The sequence below is a fragment of the Dysidea avara genome, chromosome 10, assembly GCF_963678975.1.
Source record: "Dysidea avara chromosome 10, odDysAvar1.4, whole genome shotgun sequence".
NCBI classification, from domain to species: Eukaryota; Metazoa; Porifera; class Demospongiae; order Dictyoceratida; family Dysideidae; genus Dysidea; species Dysidea avara.
In genome coordinates, this window is record NC_089281.1 from 28,545,540 (window position 1) to 28,568,426 (window position 22,887).

General features: G+C 38.7%; 2 protein-coding genes across 2 annotated transcripts; one reads left to right on the plus strand and one right to left on the minus strand.

The window, feature by feature from the left end:
• Positions 1-843: 843 nt before the first annotated feature.
• LOC136269021 (E3 ubiquitin-protein ligase TRIM45-like) lies at positions 844-15,299 on the minus strand. Its single transcript, XM_066064490.1, has 2 exons — positions 13,580-15,299; positions 844-1,071 (listed from the first exon to the last, which is right to left on the minus strand). Exons 1-2 carry the CDS (start codon positions 15,115-15,117, stop codon positions 1,005-1,007), a joined length of 1,605 nt encoding a protein of 534 aa, XP_065920562.1. The 5' UTR covers positions 15,118-15,299; the 3' UTR covers positions 844-1,004.
• Positions 15,300-17,257: 1,958 nt separating this feature from the next.
• Positions 17,258-21,981, plus strand: LOC136236349 (G2/M phase-specific E3 ubiquitin-protein ligase-like). Its single transcript, XM_066026493.1, has 8 exons — positions 17,258-17,611; positions 17,673-17,794; positions 18,032-18,154; positions 18,820-18,900; positions 18,975-19,281; positions 19,425-19,607; positions 20,073-20,478; positions 21,519-21,981. Exons 1-8 carry the CDS (start codon positions 17,342-17,344, stop codon positions 21,767-21,769), a joined length of 1,743 nt encoding a protein of 580 aa, XP_065882565.1. The 5' UTR covers positions 17,258-17,341; the 3' UTR covers positions 21,770-21,981.
• The last annotated feature ends 906 nt before the right edge of the window (positions 21,982-22,887 follow it).

Genomic DNA, 22,887 nt, shown 5'->3' on the forward strand with positions numbered 1-22,887 from the left:
TTATCAATCCAAAGATGCAATAGCTGCATACATTACATGTTTCCCTATAATAGTACATGCTGGGGAACAGAAATGTGTTATTAACTTATCATGGCCTTTTGAGAAGAGTGTTTATAAGACATAAAACCTTTCAACCACGTACAAGAATTATAAATTTTTGACTGTCATTGTAAAGCAGTGAGATTGCACAGTTCATTCAGCAAAAGACTAGACAATGTCAAATGATATAGCTATACAATGTACCAAATTAAGTTTAGTTAAACCCCACCATACTACTGTTATCAACCCAAGAATGAGGCGAAGTCAAAACAGATATCCTATAAGTGCAGGTGTGGTTTAACTAAATATCCTCTACATTTTGTAGCATTTGACTTCATAAATTCCTGAAATTGAGGTGTTGATAACAGTGATATCCTACATGTTATGACACACCCCCTTCTATCCCACATTTTGAAGACATTTGACTTCATAAACAAAGCAACAATGAGGCTAGATAAACAAGTAAGTTGTGTATATATGGTTTCAGGTTGCTTTTGATTTAACTGAAAGTGTAAACTGATCATTTTGTCTTCCATATTCAAGATTCTCACCTACTGGGATGCCACTGTCGAGCTACACTCATCAGGCAGGCAGTTATCAGTAGAAAATTCCATCAAATAATTTTTTTTAAATTTTGTAACAAGCATTTAGAGTCATACTGAAGGCACTTTTGGGCTTGGCTATAGCTAACCAATACTGCCAAGATGCCAGGATGGTATTGTGAAGCTGGTTTTGGGTGATATTTTTGGCCAGAAAAACCCAAACCTCCATGATCCCAATATACAGTACTACCATAGTGTATGATACAATTTTTCTTGAAAATACAAAGTGTATTTAATAGACTATATATTATGTGATACACACATGCTTATTGCTTATACACAAATAGCAAATAAATCTATTATTAACTACATAACTACATCAATTACAATGCTAAATTTTTCTCAATTTACAATGAATAATAGCTAGAGGGGTGCATCATCATAGTAAAGTGACCGACCTAAAGTGATTTGGTCACATCCGTTCTCAAACCTGTAAATAATATAGTACAACAATCAGTGATTATGAATATTGCTAAACAATAATTGGCTAAAAGTACGTATAAGGAAAAATTGAGAATTTAAAGTTCAATAAGGGATCATAAAAATAAGAAGTAGTGTAACAAGGGAGGTCGTCTACACCTGAAGATATACTATAGTGGACATTTAATCCTTTTACCCACAACTGAATTAGGGATTAAATGTCTACTAGTATATCTTCAGGTGTAGGCAACCTCCCTTGTTTCACAACTTTTTATTTCTATGATCCCTAATCGAACTTAAAATTCTTAATTTTTCCTTGTACTTGTTTGGTCAGGCCATCCGTGGACTGTCTGACCTGATGTGATATTTAGATTATCTGCTTTCATGTGATACTCAACTAGTTGTGTTACACACATGCAGCACTCACTCCAAGCTAGGGGTGTATGGGGCAAGCTTCCCCAGGGAAAGTTTTGAAAATAGATGCTCTGAAACGGCAGCTGGAGGCTATTTTACATACAAAATCGCTTTCTTCTTTATATTAACATCAAGGATAATATCCTGGTATAGATAATATCCTAGTATAGATAATATCCTGGTAATTTTATGCTACAGTACTAATTAATTCAATTTCATATCTACTAGCTAATTTTACTTTTATGATATTGAAATTGGGAGGAAGTTTGAATTCTTTGAGACACAAGTATTTCAAATTGTAATTGTATGACCATGCATGATCAATTATCCCAATGCAATGCCATGAAGATGACTCACTTGAAGTTTTGAAAAGTAAAGTAACTAACAAATTTTTCGGGGTAATACATATGAGCTTGCTTTACAAAGGTTTCAAAAACCACTATGTCCAGGTGACCGCCACCTTAAGGCACTGCCTATATCTCATTAACTCACGATATTGCACAGTTAGGTGTGCGTATATCACATTAACTCATTCTCAGATTTCTTTGATGTCCTTTGCCATCTCCTTTGTGCCATGTACAGTCACACATCTTGAGAATGATTGTGGGATTAAGTTTCTTGGTGAAAGCATTCTGAGGAGCTTCTTTGACTGAAATGGAGCTGTTTTCAATACACTGGTGAGTTCTATAATGCTGTTTTTGATAAGTTCTAGACACTCAGAGGAGGTTGGACATGCTCTAAGCACCACCTAAATGTATTAGCCTTGTATTATTTGGCATTTCATGTGACTCCCAATAGTCACAATATAAAACTAAGAAAAAATGGGGTTTGCTGGTTGGTTAGATATTTAGATCATGCTTCACGTAAGTTTCAAGGCAATGTATTTTGTTTTCTAAAAAATCACTTGAGTTCTGAATGAAATTAATAAGTTGCGGTTTGGTGCGTGCAGCTTCACCAGACGTACGTATTCTATAGACGGAACAATGATGCTTCACTGCACTATACTGAGATCAATGTCCTACTCTCCTGAATTTTGTGTAATTTGTTTTAGTGGTGTGTGTCATATGGCTTTGCTGGATTCCATTCACAACAGCCATTAGAAATTATCACTAGAGTGTAAAGGTATAGTTAGAAAACATCACTGGATCATAAAGATGATCGTATTAATCTAGGAAGCCTAACAGTGAGTTATTTTAGCACTAATTCAATCAGGAAGTCGTCATTACTGGCAGTGACCAGAGCTACATGAGCCATAGTCTAAATCAGTTACTGCCTGAATTTAGGTATCTGCACTATTTTGAGACCTTTGGAATGGCACAATAATCACCAAGGATGAAGCCTTAGGTGATTATTGTGCCATTCCTCAGGTCTCTAAAATAGTGCAGATACCTGGATTTGTGTAATAACCTATACATGTATAGTATCGTGATATCTTTTTTAGTGATAGATGATAGTTGGTTTTGCTTAGTGATTCACAGTGTCCATAATCAAAATTCATATAGCCCAATGTAAATACACTTATGAAGCATGCCAGTAGTTTCCCACAGGTGTAGGTGATTAACCCACATGGCACAATATCGATAGACACATTCCAAAATTACGTCACTGTCAAAACAACAACCTTCTGCCATTTTGAATGCAATAATCACGATTGCGCTATGTTGAAATGTCACGATGAAAACAGCTCGAACAAAGTGGTATTATTGACCAACAGGCTATGAAAGCCTTCAAGGTTGAAAATAGGTGTTTCTGGTTAGAGGCAGCTAGGTGGTTATCTGGGTTGAACAGGTGTGAAGAATTGACCTCAGCATTGACAACATTAATTGCCTTGTTTCCTGTACAAGGATAGCATTTTAGTCTGGGTAGTCATTACTACTATGCTAATGGAAGTGATAGCAGTAGCAGCTGCTGACCATACACTGTCGCTGTGCACCTGTCCAAACGTGAATAATCACCTGCCTCTAACCAGGCTTTGGTGGCCTGTTGTTCAACAATACTGCATGGTTCAAGCTGTTTCAGTTGTCATATTTAAATGTAGCACAATCATGATTAATACTAGTGGGCCTAGTGGCCCCATTCAAAATGGCGGATGGTTGCTACTATGACAGTGATGTAATTTTGGAATGTGTCTATTATACCACGAGCACTCATGCTTTGCCTGGTATATATGCACTTGCCCTCAGGCTGGCTCTCGGGCAAGTGTGTATATAGTGCGTATGTACCACTCTGCGTGGGCAGTTCAAAGGCACCGCCAGTGCCATAATTTGTATATTGCACTGCTGCAGACCACAGCAAGTGCATTATAACTTATAACGCACTGGTTGCGGTTTTGTAGACCACAACAAGTGCATTATAAGTTATAATGCACTGACCGCAGTGCAATATACAGATATTGCACTGGCTGCGGTTTTGTGCAGCATAGCACAAGTGCCGGTGGCGAAGACTACTACGACACCTCACCTAATAGGTGGAAAGACACTTCACAGATCACTCGAATTCTTTTATAGCCTGACATGTAAAGGTCGATTGTGGGCCATAACGTCACCAATACGTATAATGTTTACAAGCAGCCAATGGCGATCGAAAAAGCCAACGCGGGTGGCCACAACTCTAGTCTACATATATATAAATGTACTTATACACCTTACTAGTCTGGTGCCATCTTAGCCCAGATTAAACTGTAGTCCACTTCGACAATGACTCAATAAAACAAATATATTCTAAATAATACTAACCTTTACGTTCGATTGTGGGAACCAGTTTTGTCATGCCACCAGATTCGAGTTTAGCCAGTGTGAATAGTAAGAATTAGACTAGTATCGTTTAGTAGTTAGGTTTTGTTTACTTAAATCGTCTATTTAGCTGCTTTTTTTCGCTCGAGAGAATCACTATGGTGATTAGTCTGGTGCTTAGTCTATATGGCACACTGGCATGCTGAGCACTACATGATGAGAGTCGAACAGCGAATGCAGGTTAGTGATATAACCCATAGCGTACTAGCTTTCAATATCTCAGGTGGCTGCAGTACTGCAGGGGGAACGTCATCGCAACGTCTGGCTTGGTTACCCACAATCAAAGTTAGAAACCTGGCCTTTATAAGTGTTACAGCTGTCTTGTGAGACTCTCCCCACCTATTAGGTGAGTGGTACATAACAGTTATACAACATGCACTCGTGCTCTGCCTGTATAAACGCACTTGCCTTCGGGCCTGACGGCCCTCAGGCTCGTGCGTTTATATCAGGCAGAGCACTCGTGGCCGTTGTATAACTATATAATATATCAGGCAAAGCACTCATCCCCATCGCATAACTATTACATATATACAGGGCCAACAAGAGAAGTAGATGGCCAAGGGCAAATTTAGAATGTGGGGTCCCTATATACTGATAAAGCTAGCTAGGTAATACCTTTAGCATGCAATACATGCCAACCTAGGGAGGGCTGGGGACATGCCTTACAAGAAATTTTTTTTTAATTAGACCCTCTGAAATTGAATATGAGAGTAATTTCAATAGTTTATCACATTATAATTATTAATGTGTGTATGTGACTGTTGTATTAGGGTGATTACTATATTAAGTAACTTGGGTTTGAATTTTATAGTAAGCTTTCTGCAAAATACACACCACTGCAATCCGAAAAATCAACTTTTACAAATTGTTTATTGTAGTATCCTATTGCTATATCCACTGGAGGCATGATTGTTGTCTTCACAGAAATATCACTTTTATAGTCTGTTCATGTTCACCTGAGCCCTCGTTTCTTGTTAACAACTCTTGTTACATGGGCCAGCTGCCCAATCATTAAGTAGCACTGTGAAGCCCTTTAAACACCAGAACTGTTTATTTAAAAAGCTTCACTTAAAAAGCGCTTTGATATGGGAAAGAACAAGTAAGTTATGAGGCTTTAAAAATATCCCATACCTTTAGTATGGACAATTCAGGTGCACAAAAATTGTTTACAACATGAAAACATGCTTGTTCCAGTACAAAACCATTGGGAGTGAGCACATGTTCACCTCTTTGATATTACTGTATTTGGTGGGGGCTCAGGTGAACACGTGCCAACTATAGTATCTCATGATATGCAAAATTTATTTTCAAAATTTCATGCTAAACTTGGTTACTTAGCCAGATCATAATTGTTGTAGTTAAAAAGTACACACAGTAATAAGCAAATGATTTGTTGGGTGCCCAAAACAGACAAAGAAATACGAATTTCAGGAAAAGATGATTTCTCGCCATCCGGGTGACAAGTGTCAATTCTCTGTAGCATTATAGAAATATATTGCACTTTCTAGCTATTTCCAGTGCTTCTGCATCCGTCAATTATCAAACAGTACAGTAGTACTGTTAAAGTAGGGATTCCCCTAAAGTGACGAGCACCACCTAAAATTCCGCCTTTAAAATTCATAATAGAGACATCTTATGCGACAAAAATCACCTTTACAGAATAATATTATCCAAATGCAGCATCAAAAACAAGAAAGCACTTACAGGCAGCTGGATATAGAATTTTTTAAAATCACCGAAACTCGAATTTCCATCTGCCTGCCTGCCAGCCTGTCTGACCACAGTCACAAGGCTGGAGGCCAAACAAAGCAACGCATGGCCACCATTTTACGCCACTCACTAGTAGGATGTGTCTTTTGGGAGTGTGTGCCCTCTGCTACTTTTATCTTCAATCAGGCTGTTCATCCTCTTCTTCATGCAATGAAACCATACCAAGGTGTTAATTAACCGTATAAACACTTTCCTTGAGCAGCATATTTAGATGCCACAAGCGATCCAGCATTCCCCTCAACAATGTATTTACGAGATCACGATGCCCACACACCCTTATTATTAGTCTGGCTGTACTTATAATGCTAGTACAGTGAAAATATATAAAATAGTGACACGCCACCTGGTAGGTGAAAGGCTGACTCGAGAACTCTAATACAGCAGTTACCGTAATAGAACAGTCACATGCGTAACAAAAAACCAAACAAAGTAGTGTGTCAAAAATTATTAATTAAAAAATGAAGTAGAGATCCAAGCAATAAAAAGTAGTGAAACAAGAGAGATCCCTACTTCACTAATAATTAGAACTATGTATGGCCAAAGATGTCCCTAGATGTTTGGTACCAACGGTTGCCAATTATTATTTCATCCACAGTTTCCACGCATCGTTCTAAGCTGTGCACCACGGGAGGCAGCTAAATCATCCAAATTTGACTTCACCTCTCATGCTCCACAGCAGCTTCAAATCTTTGCTAGATCATCCTACATCACCATCATGATGCAAAACAAACCAAAAAAGCACAAAACCTTCATTTTTGATTCAAGCTAGGTGGAGCTCCTGGCATACTACATCATATGAAATCACAAAAACACCAACTGTTACTACTAACAAACGTTTTGGGCCATCATTACCATCCTTCTAAACAAAATTAGGTGACCAGTGTTGCATCAGAAGTACTGGAAAGGACTTTGGCACCATTGAGAGAACCCCATGGAATGACACATGAAAGTTTTAATGCTTTTCATCCAGATGGTGAGAAGTCTCAGATCCTTTCCAGACTAACAGCTAAGTTAGACTATGCATCCAACCTTATTACATCACTATGAGGAAGAGTTGGCTTTTCTTGTCTTGGCTGGTAGGGAAGCTTGAATTCGAAATTCATGTTTCGGTTCCTGATTTTTGAAAGAAAGCAACCCTGTGCCGAGAACCCAGTAAATCATTTGCTTACTACTGTACATACTTTTTAACTACAACAACTCTAGATAATATCTAGCTAAGTAGTAAGTTTTATCCGCTCCTTTGTGTGGAGCACAGAATTTTAAAAATAAATTTTGCATCTCGCTAGATACTAAAATTGATATAATTATTTGTGAAGACAATAATCGTGCCTCCAGTTTCATGGTAGATCTAGCAATGGGATAAAAATGAAAATCCCACAATGGTAGGGGAATTGATTTGTAAAAGTCAATTTTTGGATTGCGGACTCTACTGTTCTGTTAGAGTATCTCAATCTTGATCAGGCTGGTCATTGTCTTCTTCATGCAACAAAACCATATTGAGACATTATATTTCTGCGTCAAAACTTTCTTTGAGCAGCATAATTAGATGCCACAAAATTATTTAAAGTGCTTACACTACCGGTAGATACCTGTAATTTCATGATAGATTTGAGACCCCACACCCATCAATAATCTAGGTTGACTAAGCACGAAGACCACACCTCTATTTACTCAAACATGATGACCTCACCCTCTTATTGGTGTAGCTATATTTATAATGATAGCACAGTGAAATAAAGGAATAGTGACCAAACCCCTAGATGCTGACTCAATATACTCTAATGCAGCAGTCACCCTAATAGAACAGCCACACTTGTACAGCTGTATGGTATACTGTATAGCGGAAAATTTTTGTGGGAGAAAATTTTGGCAAATTTGGCAAGATTGCATGGAATCACCAAAATTTTACTCGCCATTTTAAAATAAAAATACCAGACGCTGTTCTTCATCACTTCATAATCGGTGAGTGAATATCATTACAGCAGTTATTCAGCCTTCCCCAAGTATTCCATTCAACAACTTTCTATTGATATGTGGTTTTAGGATAATATAGTTAAGCTGACAGGTCATTCATGCCCACATGCGTTCCAGTCTCGATTGCTACAATCTACTCAGTACTTTATTATCGATGGCACTGCTTCAATACTTTAAATTGAAGAAGAAAGCAAAACAGCCTTTACCTAATCCAAACGGTCTGTTGAGCTTGAGGGTACCATCTTTAGGGATTTCGTCCACGAATGCTTGCGTTAGCAAATAAACTGTTAGAAAGTGGCACTGCCTCGGACACTCGTGGCCCATACACAATACTAGACCCTGCACAGAGGTTTGAAATCGGCAAGAAAGCAGCAGAAATTGGTACAACTGTTGCTATACGTTACTATGCCAATCGATACCGGAATCTTCTTCCTCTGAAGGAAACCACAGTTCAACGATGGAAAGACTTATACCGAGACAAAGTCAAAGACCAAGCTAAAGAAGCAGCACGCAGATCACATTCACCTGATAGCGATAATGAAGAGTCGAATAGTGTAGTTCAAGAATTAGTTCCTAAGAAAAGGGGTAGACCTTTACTGATTGGCGAGGACCTAGACCACCAAGTAAGAGAATATATAAACGTCAGCTCACTGCAGTGTTTGCCTGTTCTATGTCAGGAGATTTTCTTCCCATTCAGCTAGTTTACCAGGGGAAAACTACTAAATGTTTACATAACTTTCCGGGATATAACTTTTACTGCCAACCACTGGTGCAATGAATTGACAATGCAACAATATGTCGAAAATATAATTTCGCCTTACCTTCGTCAAAAAAGACAGGAGCTGAAGCTTCCCCATGGACAACCCGCAGTACTGATCTTTGATAATTTCAAAGCTCAGTGCACTGAACTGAGAGCTGTTAAAATTTTTAGATTCAAACAAGATAGATGTGGTTCTTCACCTAATTGCACTGATTGCTTACAACCCTTGGATGTGAGCGTCAACAAAGCTGCAAAAGAATTTCTCCACAAGAAATTTCACGAGTGGTATGCAAAACAACCAATTGCAGCAAAAAGTCAAGACCCACCCAGCAGATCTGCGCTTGAGTATTGTTAAGCCTATGGGTGCCAAATGGATGTGTAATTTGTATGATTATTTAAAGAGCAAGCCAGACATCATACTTAATGGTTTTATAGTGACAGGATTGCTTAAATTGTAACAGGATTGTTAGAACTGTAACATCATGCATTTTACACTTTAATAAATAAAATAGCTAACTGTAATGTTCTACATGATCATACTTAAATGAAATTCTTAACATTACAGCTTTTTTATGCAAGGAAATGGGATGAGCTTGTTGTTCTCCAAACACTTAACAAGGTGTGCCCTCATTGATCGCTGCTGAAATTTTTGCTTGTTTGGATTCAGACCAAATGCAATACATGTAGCAGATGCTACAGAAAACAACCCACAATCCTTCCCTCCCTCCTGCTTTGGTGAGTTTATTAGTTTGATTTTTGGGGTACTAGTGGTTGAACTTCTAAACAATCAGAAGATAGTTGCTTTTGTTTCATCATCTAGAGTCTTGAACAGAGAGTCGTATACATGCACTTCGTTTTGATCATACTTCACAGTAGTTGTTACAATCCAGTGGTGTCGATCACTGCAGTGAATTATTTGCAGCTTATTGGTGATCTCATCTTCTGTGAATACCTGCTCAAAATTTTTACATTGCAAAAGGGTCAACTTTAATCCTTTCAAAACTGGGGAAACTGTGCCTTTAACAAATTCTGTGCCAAATTAACATGGATATCAGACAATTCATTGCCCATAATAAAGTCTTCCACTTCCTTATTAGGTAACTTACGTCTTTTGGTGGCTGGAGGCATTGGGTGGTCTTCTGTGGTGTCCATTTGATTTTCTGCTTTACCTACTTCACCAATTTCATCAATGATTATTTGGTGCTGGACTTGATCATCTTGATTATTCATCTACTTCAGCTCCTGAACTTCTTGTTTGATTTGTCAACCTTTAGCAGAGGCAGCTTGACTGCTGTCTAGACTTTGTAGAGGGATTTCGGTATAGGCGAGTTCAATGTCATATTCCTTGCTTAAAACCCTCTTCATTACTCTTTCTGTTTTGATGTTCGGAAAGTCAATATGCATGGTATTTCCAGGCCCCCTTGCTGCAAATCATAGGAGTAGCATTGGCAACCATTCACTTGGCAGGTAATCGACCCTCCGTCTCGAATAAAAATTGAGCATATGGAAGAAATCATGTGTGGACAATGGCCAACAATCACTCCATCTTTTTCACAGCGACTGCAAATGTATCATAGGCATTTCCCACTTCCCTTTTACAATGAAGAGCTTCTCCATCGATCGCAGCATCCCAAATGGCGTAGTAAACATGATAACCTCAAATCTTCGATTGAACAGCAAACGTGTACTCCATCAGTTATTCTATCAAGTAGCAAAACGTATAGTGTCTTGTGAAGAATCACGTGAATGATGTGACGGCATCAGTGTTGCTGATCAACTAGCTATAGTAGATAAACATGATAACAGCGTGTCGATTTCGCCCAGTGAAGCATTAACATATAAGCTGTACATTTACCCTGTAGCTACTTAGTCTCGGTGTAGATATCGCAACCTTGTCTCGAGCTCGCGCTGTCATCTAATTTGCATGGGAGTATACATGTGATCCATTCGCCAAAATATTATCCGCCAATTTCTGTCGATGACCAATTAGCCAAAATTTTCTCCCACCAAAATTTTCTGCTATACGGTAACAAAAAACCAGCATATATTATACATATTATTAGGGCTGATGTGGTTTTTTAGTATTCAAGTACTGTCTAGAGTTAACGATCGAGTACTCACGAATACTAGCTATTTGTAGTCATACCCATTTGACATGTTTTGTACCAACCTTAAACAGTTTACAGCTTTTCAAGTAACAACAGTGATACACACACTGTATTAAAGTACTGATATTAGTGTCCCTGACAAAAAAAAATGCTAATCAAAACTCTACAGCCTTCATTATGTCACTCCCTGATGACAAATACATCATGTGAGCTGGGTCACGTGATCTTAACAAGTACTCGAGTACCAATTTTACTATCCAAGTACCAAATCCTTAACAAGTACTCTCTGATAGTAGGGACCACAAAGGAGTAGGCGTGGCCCACAAAATAACATTACCCAAAAAATAGCCTCAATTTTCCCAGACAATGATGAGGCAGTATTGGTTAAGTAAAACTAAGCCCAAACAAGCTTTCAGATCGACCTGAAACACTTTCAACAAGTTGCTACGGAATTTTTAAATTTTTTTATTCAACGGAATTTTCTACTGACTGTCTGACTGACTGCCTGATGTTTTCAGACAAGCGTAACTCGATAACGGCTAAGACTACGGGCTTGAGTTTTTCACTGTTAGTTTTTCACTGTTTGACGTCGCTTCAGCCCCAGAGGTGCCTTTTGGCATGTCGCAGTACGTACAATGCATTCTTCATGGACTTACCAGTGTCCTCCTTTGTGTCCCATTCATCTTTGCTGACAGTGAAAAGTGTCGATTTGGTGGTAGCACGTGATGGCTTTCTTTCGTAATGAAAATCGTCCGTATTTTTCATAGTGGCTACTTTGATTGCAAAGGTATTTTTAAAACAGTTTTTGATTCATACTGCTGTGTAACGGGTTGAACATAGCCAACAACAAAGCATAACGGATACTTCACTTTTCAGATGATAATTTATATAACTCAGGCGCGTGGCACCAACCCTTTCGGTATGCGTGGATTGTAGAGATGCTTTTCAAACAGCTCTTGATTCGTACTGTTGTGTAACGGGTTGAACATAGCTGACAACGAAGCGTAATGGATACTTCACTTTTCAGACGATACAGCTGGGGCACGCAGCGCCATTTCAAATGTAGTATATATGCGTCACCAATCATAATAATATTACTTACAAAAAAAAGTTAACAAACAACAAGTATTTCTGGAATTTATAACTAGAGTAGGGACCATAGCACATTGATAAAAAGTACTGAAACAAGCTGAAGTAGTGCACGATATTAAATCACAGTAAAACAATAAGAAGTGTTATATCCCTACTGTGCATTTCCATTATGGTATCTTGGAGCACAGTAGGGATATAACACTTCTTACTGTTTTACTGTGATTTAATATCGTGCACTACTTCAGCTTGTTTCAGTACCTTCTATCAATGTGCTATGGTCCCTACTCTAGTTATAAATTCCAAAATTTTTGAAATACTTGTTAGTATTTGTTTCAGCCCTACATATTATTAACTTAAAATGAAGTAGGGATCCAAGTGATAAAAGGTAGTGAAACAAGAGGTATTACAGCTAGGGTTGGGTAATATTGAAAATTTTCTCCCACAGTTATTGTAGAGCCTATTATCATGATTGTTGCAAATATTTGATATTGAAATGAACTATAGCTAGCAAGTACACTCAAAAACAGTTTACACATTATATTTGCATGGCTGAAGTTTGTTTATTACCACAACTGCAACCAGCATATATATTCTTATGGAGAAGCCATGGGGTGCATAAAATCTTAAAGGATAATGGGTGAATCATGAGTGACTATGTAAGGACAGACTCTTTATCCCTCAACCACAGTAGTGCTGGAATGCTACACATGTAGTAGTGTATGGGCTAATTAGGCTTGTTTGCTAGTACAAGGAGGCTGAAATACTGATAGACAAGTACAGTATAGGGTTAACAGTTAACACATGTCAGTGGGTAGAGCAGATGTATTTTTCCTTTGATATCCCAATAACCATTCATACTGGTATGGTGGTTTTCTAAAAACAAGGCGGTATTGGTTATTCCTACTTTGACATTGAACAAAATAATTGTTATAACATGCCAATGTAGGCATTTTCTTACAGAGAAAGGGCATCAGAGTATGTAGGTGCGACCAGTGAGGCCAGAGCTTCACCACTTTTTGGCTGAAATTTTAAAAAAAACTTTCAAACTTGATGAAGCCAAAACTAAAAGTAGTGAACATGCAATACTTAGACATGTAATACTGTTGCAATTAACAATTGACAGGAACAACATTTATCCAACCTGTCTTTTACTCAATACAGCTTTAGGTCGACTTTGTCCATATTAAGCGCCTCTAAAAATAGTTAGTGTACATTTAGCTTTGGTTTTGTTTCTCTTTGTAGAAACATTCTGTACAATTTATCTCTTAATTAATGGTAAGGTTTAGTATAACAGAGTTGGTCAGTGTCATATTATCACTAGCTAGCACCTTGCACACAGTATTAGCTACAGCCCAAACTTGCCTCCATTTAGCACCTTAACAATTATGTGAAATTCAAGCCCCCCAGACCCCTAGAATAGCTGTCTTTGGCAGCATTAGGGCTGAGCCCTTACCACTTTCACACCCCTGCAGAGCTATGCTGTCATTCATTTCTTGTTTCACTACTTTTCATTGCTTGGATTCCTAAATTAATAATTTACTAGTATACGTGTATTATATAGTTTAAAAGAGTTGCTAACATAGAGCATGTGCAGTTATGAAAGATTACCTGAGAGGACTCCCCGGCACATTTTCATCACAAATTTGTACATTAACGGATCCATATTTTCTACACCCACAATCAGCATGCCAGTAATGCCTATTAGCTGTGGAACAGGAGTTGCATTTTTTAGCTGAGAAGGTGTAACGGCCATTTCCTTCATGTACAATATTAACCTGCTCTTGTGTGTCATGCCGCTCATTGGGAAACACTTTAACATTCAGAGCATCCATGCAGTCCGTCACAGGTTGACCCTTTGCATCTTTGACTATTACTTCAAACTTGTGGAGATTTTGTGTACTCGTCTTGGTTAGTTGACACCTTTTAATGCAAACATCCAATGGTTCGCCTACTTGCTGGAGACGATTGACAAGTGCTTGTAAGCCATAGAACTTGACATCGGGTGGTATACTTTCCATAGGAGATAATCTTGTCCCCTTCACAGAACTTGACAACTGGTTACCTCTCTCAATCAACTGATTTCTCATTGCCACTATGGCTCGATCACTCTCAGATGTCAGTTTGGCATTGATTAACTCAATGTAATTGTTCATCTGAGCACATGAATTAGTCAGCTCTGTGCACTGAATGTTCAAAGCTCCCATTTTATATGATGTGATTTGATCAACATCATAAATCAGTTGCCGCTTCCTCATACGTAAAGCTAACACCACTTTCTGGAAAGCCTTTTCAATATTCTGAATGTTTTCCTCTTTCTTTCTTTGCACCTGTTCCATTGTGGTCTTCACTTCAGCAACAGCTCGCTGCAATGATTTTAATTGTTGTTTTACATTGGTAAGTCCAGATCTAATTTGTTGCTTGTGTTCCTTTGCTACTTGAGAGATAAAGTCATATTGATGATCCCTATGCTTGACAACTGCACACCCAAGACAGATAAGAGTGTCCTCCTTCTTACAGTACAGTTCCAGTGGTTTATCAGGATGAGTGGAGCAATATTCTTGTTTGTGGTCAAGGATGGATGGAACAGTGACCTTCCCAGATTTGATGTCATCGAGGCTGTTGATGTGGTGAGAACTAGTCAACTTCAACGTCTTGTGCACTTCCAAACACGATCCACACAAGAATATACCACACGGCGCACACGAAGCGACAGCATCTCTTCGAGCCTTGCACGACTGACAAGTGGGTGGTGCTTCCTTGCTGACTCGCTCCTGCATTTCAACAATGTCCACCAAATGAGAAGCAGAAAAATTTGACGGAAGATCTTCCACTGTGGTCAGCTGCACTTGCTCCCTACAAACTGGACATCCTATAATCCGTGAGGAGGGCGGCGGCTGAGAGTTGTAGAAGTGTGGTGGAGTGACTAAGGACTGTTGCCACAATCCTTGAAGACATTTCGCACAAAAAGTGTGAAGGCACGGAAGCATCTTTGGTTTCTTATATATGCCCAGACAGATAGCACAAGTAACTTCTTTACGCACTTTTCCCCAACCATCGGCCATTTTTACGTGTTCTAGATCGCAGGGCGAATTTTTTTTTGGAACCACTTTGGACTTGGAAAAAAAACCGGAGTTAGTATGCAACATCGAGATGTGTTTGTTTGTGGTTCATACCACGTGATGTATACAGAATAGTGACCCTTGAAATCAGTAGAAAAGATTAAATATCTTGGAGTTTACTTGGACAATAAACTTTCATGACACGATCACATTGACTATAGCTACATATCAGCGTTGAAACCGGGTCGGGTCAACCGGGTCACATTTTCTCCGGGTCATCCGGGTCTGACCCGGTTTACAAATTATCCGGGTCTGACCCGGATTGGATCACGTGAGAAACGAAATTGATCGTTTGGTGACGTGGAACCTATAAACGCCAGTCGCGTAGCTCTTTCATGAGCCACGCCCACTTATCGCGTTACAAACATACGCTCAGCCACGCCCATTTATTAGTAAGTGCAGTCTGTAGCATGAAACTGTGTCCGTTTCAGTCTGCAAGGCCCACTAATCGATTAATGTATGAGTTGTATATAGTCTAGGTCTAGTCTTGCAGCAGGATATTAAGTACTTTTGTGAGCCACACCCATTTTAATATATTGGGAAATTGCAATACTAAGTATGTATGAAGCCACACCCAATTGCTGTCTGTAAACTCACAGTAGCTACGTGGAACCAAACCCACTGACTGATTTTAAATTATAAACTTACCGGCTTAGTTATCACATAACTACTCGTTTACTCAACACGAATCGAACGCTCAAAACGTAGTCTCGCTCGCTCGAGAATACCCGAAACATAGCTCTTATCGCGCGCCTCGGCTTAATTTAATCCGGGTCAGTGGGTCATCCGGGTCAGCAGTAGTGACCCGGTTTCAACGCTGCTACATATGCAACAAAGCAAATCAATTATTATATTATATTTATTACTGTGCAGCAATCAAAAGATTATAACGCACAGGTGTGATCATAAAAGTTACTTAAGTTATTACAAAACTCATTAGGGGTAGAGGAATTAATTACATCAGCAGGGAGTTGGTTCCATACTTGGTTTCCTGAAGCAAAATTTACATTCCTGTCATAAACACTTCAAAGAATATGCCTACAAACAATTTCTGCTGCCATCTATCGAATATTGTTGTGCCATCTGGGACCCACACCACCAAAATGACATCTCTAAACTTGAAATGATTCAACATCGAGCTGCTCGTTCGTCTTAAATAAGCCTTGGAACAGACACCACCGTGACAGTATCACAGGCATGTTAAATGAACTAAATTGGCCATCTTTACAAGAACGTAGAAAGCAAGCATGCCTCATCCTATTGTACAAGATAGTTAATCATTTATTACTGGTCCCAAATCGCTGTCTGCCACCATTAAATCAAACTGCTACCAGAGCCCATCACGATCAGAAATTTAATCATATACAATCTTCGTATCTCTATTCATTCCTACCCAGAACTATTCCCCATTGGAACGATCTATGTATCCCAAATCTATCTACCATTGATCTTGAAACATTTAAACAATCAACTACTCCTACTTTATAATTGTAACTTAGCACTTATTATATTTATTTTAACTTAGCATTCACTGTAATTTATAGTACTCATTGTAATCTAGCACTTATTGTAACTTACCACTTACTGTAATTTAGCACTAATTGTAACCTAACACCTATTGTAACTTAGCACTTATTGTAACTTAGTAGTAGTACTAATCATTATTGTAACTTAAACTATAGGCACTTATGTTATTATGTGTACATTAGCGTAAAAACCCTGTCGGGAGTTTGCTAATCAATAAATAAATAAATAACAAGACCGCCATGACCACGTTCTCTTCGTTATGGTGAAGTTCGCAAGTGATTACAGAATATAAAGTGATGCCACTTATTGCTTACCAAGGTGCGTACTACCACTTTAAAACTACGGATGATAGCTACACCCTCCATTACAAGGGCACTGTAGCTACACCCAGGCTTAACCTCTCAGTTTCTGTGGACCCTATTTCTTCCTTCTAAATGAGAACAACCTCATATTATTTCAAAATCAGCTGGGCCCAAAATGTCATTATAGAGAGCTTCCATTGTGTTACTGTGCTGTTTCAAGTAATTGCTGATAATATTGTGTGTGTGTGTGTGTGTGTGATAGCTAGTAATCATGCAGTGGTCTGTATGAGTCGCGAAAAGGGAAGTACAAGAGGCAGCGGGCTCCGCTAGGACCAGGAAGGCCGGCAAAAAGCACATGGAAGAAGGAATGTATTTGTCTTAAACACATCCTGCAAACATCGCGACCATCAGCGGAGGAGAGGATGGAATTGGCCAGAGATGGGCTTGGTCTTGGGGAAGTGAACTTTCACCACGACGGTGATGCCGGTCATATCCACAAAGTATTGATGGAAACATTTCCTCAATTGAATTCGTGTGGTGGCTACACTTTGTGCAGGCTGAGTGACAATTCCCACAGTTTGATAGAAATTGATTACCCTGCTAAAGGGCTCAGTGTACCATACCTAAAGGATATTCTAAACCAAGCCAAGTTATACATTCGGCCTTTGCAAAGTGATATATCAGATGCAAAGGTATAAGCACACATCATATGCATGTAGTACCTATACAGCGTATTCATGTATGAAATTACAGGATGACCTGTTGGCTGCTGACAACGAGCCATATGAGCATTGCTGGCAGTGTGACATGTTTTTGCCGATGTCAAAGCTTTCGAAACATGTCATGGAGTGTGCTGGAGCTGCTAGACAGAAGAGGTATATATAGAGTTAGCACATAATTTTAACTAACATGTACAATATTATAATGTGAGCATGCAGATCTTAGAGCACATGCATGTAATATTTCATGTTCACCAATCTTGATTGTTGGCTGCATGTATGATCCTTTGGTACACTGCATACATGGTAGCTATACCAATGGTGTTTATTAAAGTTGGTATACGGTACATGTTTGCATGGACCTGACATGAGTCCTATACTTTGCTTGCATAGATCTTCTGTAGAAGTTGATGGTCCACTAACAAAGCAGCCCTGCTTGAGTGGCAATTCCAGTTCTTCTTCATCACCGTTAATTCCGGGGCCATGCAAGCTGACTGGCTCTTACCACAGCAAGAAGTGAGCAAATCATGTCATGCAAAGCGTAAAATGTTGCATTTGCTATATTGTGTTGCTATAGTGTACATGACAGGTACCGGTGAAGCACATATTATAGTGAACCTCTATAATATAGTCTGGTGAAATACAAATATCAAATCATTTCAAAAGGAATTCAATTAGACAGTACACGTGACTGCTTGTTACATCAGATGATGCCCTGCAATTTGAACAAAAGCATTGTGTTGCCAAGGCAATTTCTGTGTGAACGTAATTGGGACGCATTAATTGGCTACTGCCGAATCTGGATGGTAGAAATGATTTAATATCTGTATTTGACCAGACCCTTACTTTTTGCGAAGGGATGGGCAGTGCCAGACTACTATAAATACACATGTGTTAAGACTGCATGTGCATGTGTAGTTAGTGAGGGTGCAAATATGTATGTGTGGTATACACATTTCCATCGTGGTGTGTTCATACATGACTTAGACACAGATTTTAAAAACCCATCCTTATTTGCTGATAACACATGAGTCTGTGTTTGGTGTAATTTTTGCACATGCATGTGTACTATATACATTTGCTCTTTAATCCCTGTGATACTTGCACCTGGAGTAACAGGGTTCTGGTTGCGTTTTGCTGCATGGGCTGATATATCACCGATGTGTGTATATATTTTCCAGGGTATCGGACTGCTACATACCATCGGATAGTGATTCTGACATGAATGACACAGAAGTACAAGCCATGCTGTATGACAACATGTAAGTCATGGTTGGATGTAAGAAGATGTGGCCAGTTACATATCATGTAATCATGTTTTACTAATTAATTTTAGTGATGGTCAATTAAATCTGGAAAGTGCCATTAGGCAGCACAATGTTAGAGTGATCACAAAGAAAGATGAGCCTTATCGTATTGTGGTCAGGAGGGAGAGTTTATTAGAAGATGGGCTTGCTGAGATATGGAAGAAACCTCACAATCGTCCCCTACAAGTGACATTCAGGGATGAGCCTGGCATTGACCAGGGGGGAGTCAGGAGGGAATTCTTTAATTTAGTTCTCAGAAAGGTGTCACTGAGCTCTGCACTGATGGACGGCGAGGCAAACAGAAGGGTGTTGAGACACAATGCAATAGCTGTACAGGTTTGTTACTGTTTATATGGTCCTATACACGTGATGTTCTCTAACTAAATTTTTGAACTTGTGTCATCTAGTACTACAGTACTGTTTGTATTCAGTTGTGGTAAATATCCTGGGTCTATGATGTGCAACCATGTGCCTTTTAGGAGAGGATGTTTTACAGAGTGGGCTGTTTGTTTGCTTTGTCCATACTGAACAGTGGTCCTGGACCCTCCTTTCTTGCCCCCTGTGTGGTGCAGTATCTGTTTCATGGGATGGATTCACTTGAGACAACACCACCAAGCTTAGAGGATGTGCCAGACTCCATTATTAAAGGGAAGATAAGCCAGGTCAGCCAAATACAGTCTTGGGCAGTGATTTAGCTGCATTGTGGTTTCTTTGAAATATGCATCCAAAAGTAACCTTCATGTATGCAATTAAATGATTTATTCTGAGTAGCTATATAGTCAATGCATCAGTCTAATGTGTAGCTATGCTGTAGCTTATTTTCTTTTGATTTATGCTTTCAGGAATTTACACATTCAATTTATAATAATATTGGACACTAGTTACTCTACCAGCCTGTGAATGTTTATGCAGTTGGCAAAATGAATTTTATTGTTTCTGAGTTGAATGGACTGGCTATGGGTGTGTGTGTGTGTGTGTGTAATTACTGAATGCATGGGTATGACAAGTATGTGTGTACAGTATCATAGTAATTATGATGATGGCTTAGCTATGCATGTTTGCTACACTACTGGGTTAATTAGAGGTGGAGCATTTATACTGGCATCATTGGTATGTTTCACATGCAGATTGCCCAATGCGAGTCAGAGCAGGAGCTCAGAAGACTGCTGGACGACCCTGAATATGACTTTAGGTTTTCCTGTGGTGTGGGTGATCCAGCTAGCTCTGTTTCATTTACGGAAAAGACCAAGATAGTAAAGGGCCTGATTTTGCAATATACTATATTTTCCACAATTGTCGAATTGGAGCAGATGAAACAAGGACTGACGGCACAGAAATTTGATGAGCTGATGAAACGTCACCCAGACATACTGATGCCAGTTTTTGAAAGTCCTGAGGTCAAGCTAACCAGTGCTCTGATAATCGAAGAGATGTATTGCCGCAGCAATACCATATTTTCAGCAAGAGGTGTGAAGAGAATGGTTGAGGAGGCCATATTTGCCGAGTGGGTGAAGTATGTGAAGGAGTTGGAAGGTAGGCATGAAAACTTAATACATGTGTTGGTTAGGGTTGGACATTATTACAATAATATTACCCCAATTGTGATGCGCAATACTGTGTACTGTGACCATTTTGAAAATACCACAGTACTGTTTGTGTAATGTTGTCTGCATAATTGCTAAGTGAGAGCATGATATATATATATATATATATATAGAAGCCTTGAATTACATAGCTATCAGTAGTGTCTCTTTAACACTTTAGACCCATATCTAGCTTTACACTAAATAATATTATTTACTGATAGCATTTTGTTTCTTCTTTACCATACAACTATTTCTAATGTGATGGACTTTTTGATTGTAGAAACGCATGTTCTTTGTGTGCTGGAGTTACTACGTGACATCGCAATAATCTGATGCATGGTCACTTCAGTTATTGCAATATTAATTTTGCAAGTAGAAAATACCAGTACTGCCCAACCTTGTAGTGTTGATATGTATCAAGTATGTGTGCTTGCAATTGTGCATGTATGAAGGCTGTCGCAGCTGATTCCTCATTTCTGTTCAGCATTGTGAGGCTTTATTGTGATGAAATGAACTGCTTCTTTGATTCTGAGAGCTTGTAGTATTGTTGTGATTTTATTTATAATGTATGGTTTCCATGGCAACAAGGCTTCTGGTAGTTGGTGTTATGTGAACCTTTTACTTCTGCATACAATACAATAAAAATCCTCACTTATTCTGAGGTCAGCACTTTTACCTCGGCTCCTTGAGCATGCATGGTGGCCACGATTACTAAAATGTATCTCGTACCACATGATGGTTAGGCCACACTTTTGGTCCCAAATATGGAATCCTATTAATACTTTCACTCTAGTGTGATGTGTGCATGATGTATAGTTATCATGAAGTAATTAGAGAAAGTGCTACCTTCTCTTGTATTTGTATTTTAAGGATAAAGGCTTATGCCTGTACATCCATAAACAAAATTAATAATTATTATGTACTTAGCTATTCTAATTACTATACAAAATCAAATACTCTTGCAATTGCTTGTGTTTTTTCATGCAGATCGTACCCAACCAACACTAGAGGACCTGTTAGAGTACTTGACAGGCAGCAGTTCGATTCCACCATCAGGATTTGGTTACGGAATACAGCCTATGATACTCTTTGACGATGACCACGATGGACTGCCAATAGTTTCTGCTTGTACATTGTCATTAACGTTTCCTACCAACTTCCCGACCGTAGAAAATCGCTTCAAAGAAAAGATGGATTTTGCTATAATGGGGTCCAAGGAATGCTATGGGCTCATATAGTGTAGAACTGTGAACAGTTTAGTGTGAACAACTTAAACTTTTTAGGCCATGTTGATTTGCATTTCTTTTCTGGTACTGCAACCATTGTGTATGTAGGCAGCTTTATGGCTGCAGATTTGGCTACGCTGCTGTATAGCTAGCAGTCATGTAATTTGTTTATTCTGAGATTGTTTTTGTAGTCTATCAGTGTGGTGCAGTTTTTGCTAATTATATCAGTGCTATCAAAGTATAAAAATGTTAATTATGTTTAATTTTATATAACAATTAGCTATTCTGGTATTAATTTCATCTGCCATAACTAGTAAAGTGCCTTTATATCTGCCAGTAGAATACTGTAACACTGCTTCCAATCAGTCATCTGCCTCATTCATTATAAAAGCATTGAGATATGTAAATGTATTGATACGATGTAATACATACTAAATATTAATCTATATATAGATGTAAATTTTCAGTCCCACACTACTGCTAGCTGGTCACTTGCTGCACTATCTTTTATACCTTGAGTGTGTGCATGTGTTCTCATTTTAAAAAAAACTAATGCAAGGTATATCTAACAACATTAATGTTTCACAGCTTCCTTACCACTGCTGTGAAATACCAGGACATTATTGTATGGCTACTGTCACTTCAGTTGAGAAGTACAGTATGTACATGAACTAGTACTGATGATCTGGAACCTGGCTAGCAGAGGTGGTTCTAGGAAAATGATGTTGATTGGTTACTACAAAGTAGAAGAGCTGCCATAAGGTCACAGGTTATATACTTCACTTGCATGGATAATTTTTTTTTACTACATGTACTGTTTTGTATGACACATTCTGATATAAATTATACAGATAGCTAGATGGCTTGAATGAAGTGTGGACCAAAATGTGGAGATGGGTCCTTTCCTGGCTATGAGTCATGTAATAAATGTTTGGAACTTATCAAATATGACCATGTAAAGAGGTGGACTTTATGAAAAGGTGATTATGAAGTGGTCTTATGAACTAGGTAATTTAATTTGCCTTTAGTTAGTTATCTTTAGGACTAATCACAATATGGTCTTAAAAAGGGGGGTCACTGAGTGAGATACTCTGGGATGGTTGTATTCAATCACTGGACTCAGGTATTGT

Bases quoted from the DNA above. Each gene is read 5' to 3' on its own strand.
- LOC136236349 (XM_066026493.1), top strand. From the start codon at position 17,342: ATGGAATTGGCCAGAGATGGGCTTGGTCTTGGGGAAGTGAACTTTCAC. The intron at 19,608-20,072 runs GTCAGCCAAATA...TTTCACATGCAG, and splicing joins TTAAAGGGAAGATAAGCCAG to ATTGCCCAATGCGAGTCAGA. The intron at 20,479-21,518 runs GTAGGCATGAAA...TTTTTCATGCAG, and splicing joins GTATGTGAAGGAGTTGGAAG to ATCGTACCCAACCAACACTA.
- LOC136269021 (XM_066064490.1), bottom strand. From the start codon at position 15,117: ATGTTGCATACTAACTCCGGTTTTTTTTCCAAGTCCAAAGTGGTTCCA. The intron at 1,072-13,579 runs GTAATCTTTCAT...TATTATTTACAG, and splicing joins GTGCCGGGGAGTCCTCTCAG to GTTTGAGAACGGATGTGACC.